The 15,610-nt window shown below is 37.3% G+C and overlaps 1 protein-coding gene across 7 annotated transcripts in view; it reads right to left on the bottom strand.

Annotated features, from left to right (window-relative positions):
- Positions 1–9,487: 9,487 nt before the first annotated feature.
- Positions 9,488–15,610, bottom strand: part of LOC144966630 (dipeptidase 1-like) — a 55,378-nt gene continuing 49,255 nt past the window's right edge. For 4 of the 7 annotated variants that reach the window (XM_078903386.1, XM_078903384.1, XM_078903385.1 and 1 more), the window contains one exon: positions 12,961–14,830. In XM_078903386.1, the coding sequence (XP_078759512.1) occupies positions 14,741–14,830 (90 nt within the window). In that variant the 3' untranslated portion in view covers positions 12,961–14,740. Of the gene's footprint in view, positions 11,072–12,190; positions 14,831–15,610 lie in introns of those variants that run through there. The other 3 variants (XM_078903383.1, XM_078903381.1, XR_013644250.1) reach the window with 2 other exon arrangements.

Genomic DNA, 15,610 nt, shown 5'->3' with positions numbered 1-15,610 from the left:
ATATATCTGAAAAACTAAATTCTTGAAAATTGCTAGTGTTGAATACAACAGTAATTTGTAAAGCGTAACTGAACCTTTGTGGTCCATTTGATCTACAGATCTCTTGGATCCATATTTATCATTTACAATTTGTTCTTTTCTTGTGGCTTTGTGTCCTTGTGCTGGAATGAGATCATTTAATCTTACCCAGGTCTGGGGTCTTTTCTTGAGTAGGACTAGGAGACGGCTTTATGATTTTCAACTTTTAAAATTTACAAGTAAAAAGCCCGCAATTTCGCGGGGAAAGAACTATTTTCATTCGATATTGTACCCACCATCATTTAATGAGGGCAGATTGATAAACAACGTTGTCTGTGTAACTTGGTACATCCTCTGTTGATTTTTCTGTGTGGCCCAACATGAAGTGCAAGCCGCTATAGCCTCTGACCCGTGACACACCAACATATAGTTGTCCGTGTGTTAAAACAGGTTGTGGTAAGAAAATCAACTGCGAAAATAAACCTGAAGTAGTAGACGTGAGCAGAGTTGAAAGACGATCCTGGGATCGAGAACTTACCTTACAGTACAGTACTCTGGTGATTATGTTTGATGGCGTTTTATGCACCTCCGTTGGAGGTGTACAAAAACGCACCTTTTTATGCACCTCCGTTGACGCTGCTTTGATTAATTAAAATGTTGCTGCTTGAAGCTCGAAAAAATAACGATAAGTGTTGAATTGTAAGCTTCAATTTAATAGACGAAGACATACTGTGGACGTTTCTGATTTCCCCTTTATCAACAAAACACGACGAATAAGACACTGGGCGAATGAGAGAGGTGTAGTGTGAATGGCGCAGATAAGGTAAATAGACATAAACAATGATGGGATAGGAAGTTTTTTGGAAAACAACTTCAACTACAAAAAAAAAAAAGCACCCCCCCCCCCCCAATAAAATGACAAAGACGCGGTAAATGAATACATTGATGATAATGATAAAATATAAAATGATAACAATATAAATGCACGTCGATAACACGTTGAATGGTACCGATGTTGGTTGTTTTGTTTTTTTAATATAATTTTATAATAATATTAATAATATATTAATTTAAGGTTTTAAATATATGTCCAGTAACTAAATGATGTCCACAATGGGATTGAACCCAGGACTTTCAAGGTTAGAGTCTGACAGCTTATCCACTGCGCTACGGAGCCACCTGACTGTTCATAACATTTAATAAGGTCTTTCTAAAACCTTATTTTACCTTCAATGCAACTTCTATTTTCTGGTTTTAAATTTCGATTTTTTAGATTATTATTATTATTTTTTAATTTATTACCAAAGAAGCTAAACCTGGGTATTATCCACCCGAAACAATCATATTGAAAGCATCAAAGGGACAATAATAATACTTGATGTTATAATCATAAATAGATGAAAACTGTTGAAAACTTAGTGAAGGTCTGAAATCCTTAAAGTTAAAGTTATTACTGTAAAAGTGAATACATTATTTCGAATGCAACGATTTGCGTGAAAACGCCAAACTGACAACTTTTTACAGTGTCGAAATTGATTGTTTTTGAGAGTGTTAGTGTCTTCGGTACATATTTTATGATATCTGTTTGACTCAACGAACTTTCAAACTGACTTTAAATTATAAGAGGAAATCAAGTTATCTGTTTATCTATCTGTAAAAAATACATTTCTAATTTTCAAATCTTTCAGTAGAGTTGTGCGCCGTATAATTTTTTTTTATTGACTCAAATGGCACAATGTTCTCCATAAGGCTATATTTTTTTAAAGAAAGGATTTTTTGAGACGATTCACTTTTTAACTCGTTTATCCTTTCTATGCCTTAGGGTAGTAACGTAACACTTATTTTGTGACCTTTTATACGTTTAAAAGCCTTGTGACGGATATCTTGTTGTAGCATGTCAGTGTTGGACTTTTCGGTCGGTGTATGCATACTTGATACACGATTTTAAATCAACTTATAATCTCTTTTAAACTCGCCTCCTTTATAATACCTTTTTCGTAGTTACTTGACATCTGAATTAAAATATTTTGACTAAGCAAACTTTCGCCCTTTACCAATAGCCTTACCAATAACCTACATACGGAGTGTGCATTGTGCATATATATTGATTCATCACTCTCTCACTATACCTATTCGGATTCGTGACCGTTGTATGTATCTCAACACACACACACACACACACACACACACACATACTTTTTTCTTCCCACTCCTGCCTCAATATCTCTCCCTCTCTCTCTATCTCTCTCTCTCTCTCTCTCTCTCTCTCGCTATCTCTCTCTCTATCTATCTGTCCCCCCTCTCTCTCTCTCTCTCTCTCTCTCTCTATCTATCTATCTATCTATTCTCTCTCTCTCTCTCTCTCTCTCTCTCTCTCTCTCTCCCAGTGAAGGAATTCTTTTATAGGCTTTATCCTTGGTTTATCATTGTTTTGTTTTATGTTTTTAAGGCTTTTACAGGGCTTGCAAAACATTTAGGTCATATAAGCGTCAGTAAAAAGGAAGAAAATTGGATAGTAAAAGGACTTGAGGAAAAAGTAAGACAAAGAAGAATGTTTGAGATCACCTAAATGTCTCACCCAGAAACCAGCACAAGATCCCACTAAGAGGTATACACTCAAATGTGTACAAATCATATGTTAAAGATGAAAAAATAACAGTATATAATAGAGAGATGATTTGCAAGGAAAAAAATATCATCTCCCAAAACTGTAACAATACATTCGACTGTTTCCCTTTCGGCCAGGGTTAGGACAAAACTAAGTAATCTCATTCCATGACAGAGACAGAAAGCAATTGGAAAACAGATACAAGGCGATAGAGGACACAGCAAGTACCTCCCTGTCCACTATGGGAGGTCGGAACCCCACCCAGTGGTTTATCATTGACCGACTTTATTTCTTTGAGAATATGTGACTGCTCCACACAGAAGTTCGATGTCTCTCTCAGGTAACTGTCTTGCTCGATTATTTACTCTATTGTCGAGTTTCTACAGTCAACCAATTCTCCAATCCCCGTCAAGCTCAACGAAATCAAAGACAAAGTAACTTACCTGTCTGATGTCTTTGGAAAATTCAACGAATTGAACCTACAGTTACAAGGTAATGACATCACCAAGCGTAGTCTGTTATATCCAGCTTCATAGCAAATCTTCCTATTTACTGGCCCTCCCTCTGTGGAAGAGTCTTCACTAAATATCCAAACCCCAAAATACTTTGCAGATCATATCTCCGATGACAACATTCGGATCTTCACAGATCACGTTGGAAAAAATTAAAGTTGTTATGGAAAATCGCTTCCAGGACCCCCTTAATCTTGATGTGCCAGCATGGATCCTGAGTCCGTAGGAGTTTTGATATTGACGATTTGATGGATCCACCATCCAAGAACTGATTGAATTGCAAACTGATTTCGAGTTAATGAAGTCCCTGTTCAAGCGGGAAAAGTATCAAGATTTATGGTTGAGAGCAGTAATTTGTTGCAAATTTCCTGCACTTTGGAAAGAGGCTAAACTGTTTTTCATCGCCGTCCCGACGTCATATCTAATGGAAAGGGATTTTAACGTTGTAACACACATTATTCTTTCAAACTCCCGAAATCTTCTCAATATTATATATATATATCAGGGCTGAGAAGGATTTCCGACTAAATGGTGGTTTATCTCCGCCCATCACCATCACTATTCCGCCTTTTAAAAAGACTCACCACAACCACTACATCAACCTCCCTATCACCAATACTTTTACAACCACCACCTGTGCTACAACAACCATTACTTCATCATTCCTATCACCATTACTACTACAACCACCACCACATCATCATCCCTACCACCACCACCACCACCACATCATCATTCCCACCACCACTACTACTACCTACAACCACCACCACATCATCATCCCTACCACCACCACCACTACAGCTACAACCACTACTACTACAACTACCATGACATCATCATCCCTACCACCACTACTACAACAACCACCACCACATCATCATTCCTACTACATCCTCCACCATCACATCATCCCAACTATCACTACTACAACCACCCCACATCATCCCTACCACAACTATTACAACCACCACCACACCATCATTCCCAACACCTCTACAGCTACAACCACCATATCATCATCCTTATCACGACCCTACTACAACCATCATCACATCATCATCTCTACCGCCGTCTTTTCTTACTACTACTACTACAATATGTTGTAATTACACTTTCAACTTTTGAAATTTCTCCAAGTGGTGTCAGAAATTATTGCGAGACACATTTTTGATTTGCATCTCAGTAAATTTTTAATGAAATTCAAATTTTTACGTTATCTTCACATAGATAGGTCTTGAACTCCATTTTTGTGACAAGTCATTCTCACCCCTGAACCATCATGACATCATCACCATCTCTACCACAACTACCACCACTACGACAGCAACTATCACATCATCATCAGTAACACCATCTCCACAACTACATCACCACTGCCCTCATTGTAATCAGTACCACCTCTAGTGCAAGCACCACTATCACATCATCTTCCTGGTGGAATCTTTTGACTTTCATGGATCAGAGTTGCTTTCTGCCTTTGTCTTGGCCTGATCCTTTTTTCTGGCCGGATTCATTGGCAGGGAGGGAAACAATTAAATGTATAGTAGTTTTTGGGAGATGATATGTTTGTCCTCGTATATCATCTCTCTTTTATGTGACGTTAGATTTGTTGTTTTAAATTTTGTATTTATCTCACAAGGATTCTGTGCTTGTCTTGGTAAGACTTTTAGGTGACCTCAAACTTACTACATTGATAGTTTGATCTTGGAGTCCGTTTGTGAGCCCTAAATTTGAACCTTTTTCTCCGGTGCTTTTAATCTTACTTAAATCTATATTTTTTTTACAGCCCCATATATGTTTTAAATGCCGCTGAAATGACCTACAAACATATACACGTGCACACACAAATCAATAAAGTTCACTCAGTTATTAAGTCTCGTTGATTTTTCACGTTCATCTTTCTGTTCTCATCACTACATTCACTTTGAGCTCTCTCTCTCTCTCTCTCTCTCTCTCTCTCTCTCTCTCTCTCTCTCTCTTTCTCTATTTCTCTCTCTCTGTCTTTCTCTCTCTCTCTCTCTCACTCACACATACACACACGCGCACACACACACACACCTGGGTGGGGTTCCTGACCTCCAATAGTGGGCAAGGGGGTACATACTATGTCTTCTATCCCCTTATATCTGTTTGCCAAATGCTTTCTGTCTTTGTCTTGGAATGAGATTACTTGGTTTTGTCCTGGCCCTGGCCAGAGTCCTAACTGGAAGGTAAACAGTCAAATGTACAGTTATTGTTTTGGGAGAATATATTTTTTTCCTTGTAAATCACCTCTCTGTTTTGTATTATTATATTTGTTATTTTGAATGTATAATGTAAGCATTTGAGTGTATTCCTCTTTGTGCCCGGATGAGACTTATAGGTGATCTCAAACTATGTACATTGGTGGTATGCTCTTGGAATCTACATCTGATCCCTTTTTGTTACGTTCCCCTATGTCATACTTTTTCTTGGGTGCTTTAATTGTAATTCTAGAACTTTTTACGTAAACCCTTAAAAACAAACAAACAACACACACACACACACACACACACACTATCTTTCCTTCTGTCAGACAAACCTAAATCTATAAAGTGGATCATATCCTTTTCACATCAGCCATCATTCTCTCTTTTCACCTTCAAGTACACACCTTATCACCACCACCACCACCACCACCACTATCATCATCATCATCACTGCCACTACTACTACAACCACCACCATCGCCACACCATCATTTCATGAAGCACCACCATTACTACAACCACCTCCATCACATCATCATCATCATCACCACCATTGTCACCACCACTACGACATCATCACAACACTATCACCATTAAAACACCAATCACTACCACATCCTTACCACCACTGCTACAACCTCCTCCAACACAACAATATCACCACCACCACTTCTGCAACCACCACAACCACATACATTATCATTACTGCCACCACTACAACAGCCACCATCATATCATTATTAGCACCACACCTACCATTCATTTTAATATTTTATACGTCATAAATTGGTTTTGGAACTTTACTTGATTTGAAACAAGGGGTATTAGGATGATTATAGATCTCAATAGATTATATTTTGTTTGCAGAAATTCCCGTTTAAGCATTGAAATTGTTCGGAATTGTTTCTGAAATTTACGTGAGCCAAATTTTAAGTTGGCGTCTCTGGTCAACTTGAAACAATGGGATGTAGGCATTAGTGAATCTGTGAATACGGGAGATGTATGTGGCGACTACTACTAATACTACAACCATCATCACATCATCATCCTTACCACAACTACTACAACCACCACCACATCATTATCCCTACCACTACCATTACTACAACCACCATGTTATAATTACACTTTCAGTTTTTGAAATTCCTCCGAGTGATGTCAGAAATTGCTGGGAGACACATTTTGGATTGCATCACAATAACTTTTAATGAAATTTAAATTTATAGGTTATTTTTGCATGGATGCTTCTTGATCTAATCGTTGAAAAATGTCCCCCTTTTTAGTGATCAGCCATTCTCACCCCTGATAAATAAATATATATATATATATATATATATATATATATATATATATATAATATATAGAGAGAGAGAGAGAGAGAGAGAGAGAGAGAGAGAGAGAGAGAGAGAGAGAGAGAGAGAGAGAGAGGGGGGGGATCTGCGACAACGGCTGACATCCATGGCCCCAAACATTGACAAACTCATGGACGCACACCAAATTCATCGCATTAAATGGAGTTGATGCATTGTGGTGCATTCCTTTATAGTGCCACTGATGTGTGAGTGAGTGAGACAGAATTTGAGAGAGAGAGAGAGAGAGAGAGAGAGAGAGAGAGAGAGAGAGAGAGAGAGAGAGAGAGAGAGAGAGAGAGATTTGCACATTAATATCCCACATAACTGTCTTCAGGTCAGTGATGACAGGGGGAGCAGGAGAGGAAGGGGTCGAAAGGGCTAATTTGTTATGACGTAATAAGTGAACAGTCCCTTACAACTATCGATGGATTAAAATAACCCTCATTTTTTCAAAATCCTCTCAAACCTGAGACTTCCTTTACATTATCAAACCTGGGACTTCAAGGAATTATTATCATCATCATCATCACCCATCCATTCACCTGTACACAGAAAACATCAAATCCTTCCTTGCATTTTGGTCTTCTTCTTCACGTAATCCGTCAGGATATTCATATTCTAACCCATTGTATCCATTTTTATCTCACCGGCAATCATGGCTTTTCACTGGGTGGGGTTCCTGACCTCCCATAGAGGGAACAAATAGGGATCAGATGTGGATTCCAAGAGCATACCATCAATGTACTTAGTCTGGGATCACCTATAAGTCTCACCCAGACACAAGCACAAGATCCAACAAAGAGGAATACGCTCAAATGCTTACATTTCATTATACATCAAAAATAACAAATATAATAATATATAACAGAGAGATGATTTACAAGGAAAAAAATATCATCTCCCAAAACAATAACTATACATTTAACTGTTTCCCTCTCACTCTCAGTAAGGCCAACCGGCCGGTGCTAGGACACAACTAAGTAATCTCATTCCAAGACAAAGACAGAAAGCAAGTTGGAAAACAGATATAGGGGGATAGAAGACACAGTAAGTACCTCCGTGTCCACTATTGGAGGTCAGGAACCCCACCCAGAATGACAAAAGCAATTTTCTATTGGAAAAGGCATCATGATATAATTCTCCCATGTAGATTCACTATAGGGAACAAAAGTGTGATGTCAAAAAGCTGGTTCCAATCTCATTAGAATTGTAAAACCAGTCTTCTAGTGGACTGAATATATACCTTGTGTAATTGATCTTTTTGTTTCAGAGTGATGGCTTATTATTTTCTTGTCTAAATACATGCTGATAGTCAATAAAGATAATCCATCTTCGTTCTTTTACGTCCTGTTATCCCAAGAACCCGCCTATATATTCTGCTACTAAAATAGTTATGCCACTTTATGATTCAATATGAAACCTATTCATAATTACTCTTCCAAAGGACTGGTTACCAGCACACTTTTAATGATTTTGGAACTGGAAAAATAGGTGTGACGTCACACTTTACTTCCCTAATGTTTTTTTATGGTTTCACGGCGCTCGGCTGTCTCAAAAGGATATTGTGCCACCAGGGTCGCCCCTTATGAATCACTGCCTTGACGTATGTATCATACACTGACAGGGGCGCTTAAGTGCTGACCTAGAGCAAGAGGTGGACCGGTGTACCGTCACGAGACCATCCCGGAGAAACCAGCTAATTTCAGGCGCCTAACGACGGCCTGACGTGGGAAGCGCGAACTGAATGTGATTCAACCAGGCGCCCGAATAGGAATACCCCTATCCCGGGCATTCGTTCGGTAGGCCGTTTTCATGGCGTCACCTACCGAACACGTTCGATGGGCCGTTTTTATGGCGTCACCCGTCGGACACCCACGGCTGGCTAGCCACCGCTCGCCGGTTAGTCTGGCTAGCCACCGCTAGCCGGACACCCCCTCCATTCTGTTACCCACCCCCTTGCGGCCCCAACCTAAAGCGGTAAAGCGAACCAATGGCACGCCTGCCCAGCTGCAAGGCGAGGGCGGCGGCTACGTACGTGAAGCTCTGGCTTTGAGGGCCAGGACGTGCTGGAGATACGGCTCCTGTGGGGGCAGAGAGTACGTTTTCCAAATGGCTGTACTGAAAGGGTCATGGTTGGGGAATCAATGACCCGAAGGGACGATCTCGCGCGTCACCTCCCAGCCGCGGGGAGGCATACGGGGCTCAATCGTGGGTACTTGGCAAAACCTAGCAGGTAGGAGATGTACGAAGCCCAGATGTGAGAACTTGGCATCTCCTATGAGGGTGGGAGGTGCCCGCAGATCGGGCCAACGGTGTAGCCGGAGTGGGAACTGAACCTCCTGGTAGGTAGGAGGAAACTCCTGGCAGATAGGAGTAATTGGACCCAGACGACCCCCGCCGCGTAAACGCGCAGGGTTCCAATCGCTGACGTGGTTGGTGGTTGAGTCCTCGCATCCCGCCTGGGGACTGATGCAGGGACAGGCGGGCTCTGCTTCCAGGATCGCAGAAGACCACGTATTCTATCCAGGTGTTGTAAGGCGGCAGTTGTGGGATTAGTCGCTTGAGACTAAGCCTGGCTGCGAAGCTTTTCTTTCCCTAGAGCAGTTTGGCTATGGGCGGCGGTTATCCGACATAAGGTCTTGCGAACTATATGGAAACCCGGGTAACAGAGTGATGGTAGTGGATGCCATTAGAATCTGCTGCCACCAGGGTAAGCCTGATTACGAAGAGTGAAAATAATATTGAAATGATCAGAAGTGTAAGATGTTAGGTTTTGTTAATTTATTTAAGACATAATAACTCCTATTGTCTTCTATGTAATACACACGTTTCATATTTTCGATTACTTAGCATCTACATCACCCCAACATAATACCGCCTCGAGAGGGTAGTCACATTTTGATTCTTATAATCGAAATTGGTAAGTATGGTCAATTTAATATTGATATATCTAGTGCAAAAGCTTTCAATGAAAATCAGCACTATAAATATTCTCTGTAAAATGAAATTCAAAACAAACACAAAAAAGGAGAAAAAATATATAGATACAAACTATTCATTATCCGGCTAAATAAAGAAACATTTTTCTTCTATTCTTTTGATTTTTTTTGCTTTGTAAAGTTTTTTATTTTGTTTTATTAAAAAAAATATTTTTATGTTTATCAAAATGATAATGATAACGTACACCACAAAAAAAAAACAAACAAACAAAAAAAAGCAAAACAGATTGTATTCTTTTGAGTTTGATTTGTGCCTAATGTATATTAACCGTCATTCTGCAGTACTCTGGAAAACAAATCCAACAAGGAATAAGTGTTGGCCAAAATTTAAAATATGTGTTCAGGGATATACGTTTTCCGCGAAACCGCGGAATTCCGTGGTTTCAGTTATATCAGTGGATTGTTTGTTTGTTTTTAAGGGTTTTACGGCGCTTGTAACACATTTAGGTCATATCAGCGCCAGTAAAAAGGAAGAAAATGGGAAAGTAAAATGTTCTAGAATGACAATTGAAGCACCCAAGAAAAGGGAAGACAAAGGGGAATTGGTTCAAATAGGGAACATGTAGATTCCAAGAGCACACTATCAATTACTTAGTTTGAGATCACCTAAAAGTCTCATCCAGACACAAGCATAGGTCCCCACTAAGAGGAACACACTCAAATGTTTACAAATCTTATATAATATGTATACAAAACATAATACGGTGCATAACAGAGATGATTTACAAGGAAACAAATATCATCTCCCAAAACTAACTAACATTTGACTCTTTCCCTCTTAGTCAGGGTATCCGGCCAGAGCCAGGACAAAATCATGTAATCTCATTCCAAGACAAAGGCAGAAAGCATTTTGGAAACCATACAGGGGGATAGAAGACACAGTACGTACCTCCCTGCCCACTATGGGAGGTCAGGAACCCCACCCAGATATCAGTGGATTCTGTGATCGATTATTTTTAAATATTTAATTACTATAATGTATGTAATTATGGTGCAAAAAGTCGGTCTCATTTACCCATTCTTCTGTGGTTGGAAAGTTTTCTAATGGATCCCAGGGTGTTGTATTTTTTTTTGTTTGTTTGTTTGTTTTTGTTTTGTTTTTGTTTTTATTTTGGGTTTTTTTTGTTTTTTTTTTGTTTTTTGTTTTTTTTTTTTTGGGGGGGGGGTCAGAGTACAGTAACATTGTGTTAAAGCAAACATGATGGCGTGTTTAACTTTGACCAATCCATTATCTTCTTTCAATTCACAAACAAATCTGATTTATTATATGTCAGTATTTCACACTGTTTCTTTTGTTTGTTTGATTTTAAGGGTTTTGCGGCGCTTGGAAGTCATTAAGGTCAGATGAGCGCTAGTAAAAAGGAAGAAAATGGGATAGTAAAAAGTTCTAGAATTACAATCAAAGCATCCAAGTAAAAGTATGACAAAGGGGAATTAGTTCAAATGGGAACAGGCGTAGGTTCCAAGAGCATACCGTCAATGTACTCAGTTTAAGATCACCTTGAAGTCTCATCCAGACACCAGCAAGGATCCCACTAAGAGGAATACCGTCAAATGTTTACAAATCATATGTTTAAAAAAAGACACACACAAAAACAGTACCTACATAACAGAAAGATGATTTACAAGGAAAAAAATACATCTACCAAAACTATAACTATACATTCGACTGTTTCCCTCCCAGCCATGGACTCCGGCTAGCATCAGGACAAAACTAAGTAATATCATCCCAAGACAAAGAGAGAAAGCATGTTGGAAAACAGAATGAGGGGGATAGAAGACACAGCAAGTACCTCCCTGCCCACTATGTGAGGTCGGGAACCCCACCCAGGGATTTCACAGTATGGCATATGTAAATAAGTATATATGGCGTATTTAAAGACAAAAAAAATGACAATTTCCAGGAGAGATATACAAAAGACAATTACATACATTCAATTACACGAAGCAATTATAATAAATAACTATTGTAATAATTTGATATGATATTTATAATAATATAGATTACAATTTAACTCTCTCCCTACTGATCATTTTCCAGACCCCCCCCCCCCCCCCCCCCCAAAAAAAAAAAAAAAAAAAACCAAAAAAAAAAAAAAAAAAAAAAACCAATAAACAAAAAAAAAAATTAACAAAACAACCCCAACTTAACCAAAACAAAAAAATCCCCAAAATAATATTTCTTCAATAATTGCTGTGTACAAAAAAAAACCTAAATGAGAAAACTGTTGGCTGTATCGTAAGTAACAGATGTGACGATTTTCCTGTTCTTGGTAAGGAGAGGGTTAATAATGATTAATAGTACACAAGATGGTTACGACTAAAATAGAGGATAAGAAAAATCATATAAGTTTGATATATATAGCATCTTAATCTTAGAGTATTTGGTTAAATATACCTACATATACATTCTATATACAAGTCTGGTGTATTGATAACCGGATGTAAGTCACTGACTTATCAATCAATATTTGTGTATTAATCGATATTTTATTTATTGGATTTTTAAAAATACATCAACGAAATACAGATACACCACAGGTGACAAACATAAGATCAAGAGAATTATCGATTTGTGGTTTGCAATTTCGAGCCGTTGTTTCAAATAAAGTTATAATAAAGTTATAAAGTTAAAAGAGAGGTTTTAGAATCGATGTACTATCGTTTACTTTAGAAATATGTTTACATGTGAGCTGAAGAAAGGCTATTTTAAACAATTCACTGTACTATGGCAAGAAAATAAGAATCTAAAAGAGAAAATCCAAATTTGGGCAAATTTGTCCTCCCCACCTAAAAAAAAAACAAAACAAAACAAACCAAAACAAAATAAAAACAAAAACAAACAAACTCTGTATTTAACGCCAATAAACAAGTATGACAATTAAAGGCAATAATGGCTTCATGTGATATTGTGATAATAACGATCTTTTTTTGTTGTTGTTGAGAGTTTTATTTCTTATTACAGCAATCAAGCCATAACAAGTCCGATCATCAGACTCGCAGTCGAAGGTGCTAGGTCATTAAAACGCCTTGTTTACTTTTCATTAATTTTTAGATTGAAACCACAGAACAATCGTTGTAACGATAATATAATGAGTAAACATTATGGCTCATGAAGTAAAACAATACAATAATACGACATATCTACTTATGGCATTCATTAGGGGACAGACAAAACACTCGGATACGGACGACAGAATAAACAATCATTCATATAATGAAATCAAATTATGTAGGTAGGGGGGGGGGGGGCAGGTGAAGGGGAGAGGGGCTTTAGCTCGTCAAATATAGGTAACAATGTGTTGCTAAGAAGAATGTGTAAGTATATCATATATATTTAAAAACTGAAATAATCATGCTGCGCTTAGATTCTGACATGGAACTCATCAACTACCATTAAAGGGTTAGGTAACCAAAGGCATCATTAAGCCAATCTGACATTACTGAATGACTGGAATCTTACACACGTACACGAAAGCATAACTATCAGATAAAGTGCAGCACGTATTCCGCAACCTTGCTCGGACAAAACATTTGAGACGAAGGAATCCGTGAAAAAGAGGAATACGTGAATTTGTACAAAGAAAATATTGAAATTTATAAATTTCAGATATTAAGATTTATACGAGCAATGCGTGAAAACAAGGAATACGAGGACGGGGAATGCGTACTGCATTGTAAATCTAAGATAACAAATTAAGACACTATAGCTGCATACCGGAATTAGATATATGTGTCGGGATAAATGAAATGCCAAAAAGCATTTTTGAAGTCAAAAATTTTTTTAAAAATTTAAAAAATTAATAAATAAATAAATTTCCCTTTATTCATCCCATACGGGAAATTTTTTCTCTCGGGTCTATTCCAAGAAAAGACTGGACTAACCAAGGCGTCAGCAGCAGTGCAGCGCCGCATATTGAGCTAGGGGTAGGTGCTTTGCTAAAAAGCCACACAGCACAGCGGCGGGTGATCGAACTAGGTACCTTTCGGGTACGAAGCAAAGACCGTACGTACCGTTGAGCCACACTGCCCCCTAATCAGAAATGTGAATTTATTTTTAGCTTTTACCTCTTTATATAATATCCTGAAGGATCTAATATCAGAATTAGGTCTTTAAAATGGACCGAGTGTTCCTTAAAAGCCCTTATAACACTAGTATTATCGAGGACATTATACATTGCAGATAACAATTTCAAAAAGGGAGTAACAGATAAAAGCATAGAAGAAAATTGAAAATAAAAACAAATTAAATACATCCATTATTGTTAGTTACATATGAAGATTTCCGTCATATATGTATTTTAAAGCAATAATGTTTTTGTTTTTAAGGGTTTTACGGCGCTTGCCACACATTAAGGTCATATCAGCGCCAGTAAAAAGGAAGAAAATGGGATAGTAAAAAGTTCTAAAATTACAATTAAAGCACAAAAGAAAAGGTGAGACAAAGGGGAATTGGTTCAAATAGGGAACAGAGGTAGATTCCAAGAGCACACCGTCAAAGTACTTAGTTTCAGATCATCTAAAAATCTCATCCAGACACAAGCATAGGTCTCCAACTAAGAGGAATACACTCAAATGTTTACAAATCATATAATATAATATGTAAACTAACATAGATCTAATACAATGCATAACAGAGAGATGATTTACAAGGAAAAATTTATCATCTTCCAAAACTATAACTATGCATTCGACTGTAAAGCAAAAAGGGCAGTTTTAAATTCATTGATATCTTTAGCATTTTTAGTTTTAAATTTCAGACTGTTCCATGTTTTGGCAAATCGGAATATAAATGTATTATTTCTAATTGAACGTGAGTAGTAAAATCTATATATACCATACTATATTTATTGTACTAAATAAAGCATATGAAGAACCCTATTTATGACCATAAACTCTACTCGCATCATCTAAATCACCCCGATGTAACACTGTTTTGGGGCGGGTGGTCACAATTTGGATTATCTAACTTATAAATTCGCATATGTAGAAGCATATAGTTAAGAGAACAAATATTATTCTAAATCCCGGTTCGACAAGTGTTGTTGGTCCATGTAGAGTCATCCAAGAGGTCCTCATAGGGTTTTAGACTGGCGAGACTGTCACGCACCTGGTAGATTACATTATGGAGATATTTTCGTAAAACTAGTATAACATTATACATACATACATACAAACATACACACACACACACACATATATATATATGTATATATATATATATATATATAATATATATATATATATATATATATACAGAATATAATAATATGTAGACGACGTTACTGTATATCTATAATTGACAATAAATATATTGTAAAACAACAGCTGATATATAACCTAATACCCCGAGAATAATATTAATCTCGGGCATAATATATTTTTTTACGATTGAAATTAAAATCGAACAGCTAAAATATAGAAATGGGGGATTATTTTTTCCAAATTGATATTGCATTATTTAACAATAAAAATGAGTTTATTCATCATCTGCTCGTTGGACTTTTGAAATTTCAGTGTAAAAATTTACTGCACAATCCATTTGTCTGAAAACAGAAAACATCATATCCTTCTTTGCATTTTGCTCTTTTTCTTAACGTAGGTTATATTATATATTCACATTACTTATCTATTGTATCTCATCGGCAATCATGGTAAAAATATTTTTTCAAAAGATTATTGAAAAGAATGATTACAAAAGCAATTTTCTTTTTACTAAAGGAAATTAAAACCTTTAATTTTTATGTTGGAAACGGCATCAATATAATGATATAATACTTCCATGCAAACGTACTCCTGCAATAAGGTTATCCTACAGACGAAGGTGTCCCACATATAAAACCCGCGCGAAAATATTCAACATTTTTGGGTTGATTCTTATCATTAAAAA

This window comes from Berghia stephanieae, chromosome 2 (assembly GCF_034508935.2).
Source record: "Berghia stephanieae isolate SIO BIC M18660-M18661 chromosome 2, UCSD_Bste_1.3, whole genome shotgun sequence".
In the NCBI taxonomy this organism is placed as follows: Eukaryota; Metazoa; Mollusca; class Gastropoda; order Nudibranchia; family Aeolidiidae; genus Berghia; species Berghia stephanieae.
The sequence above is the reverse complement of the archived record's forward strand: the minus strand, read 5'-3'. Positions and strand labels throughout refer to the sequence as shown.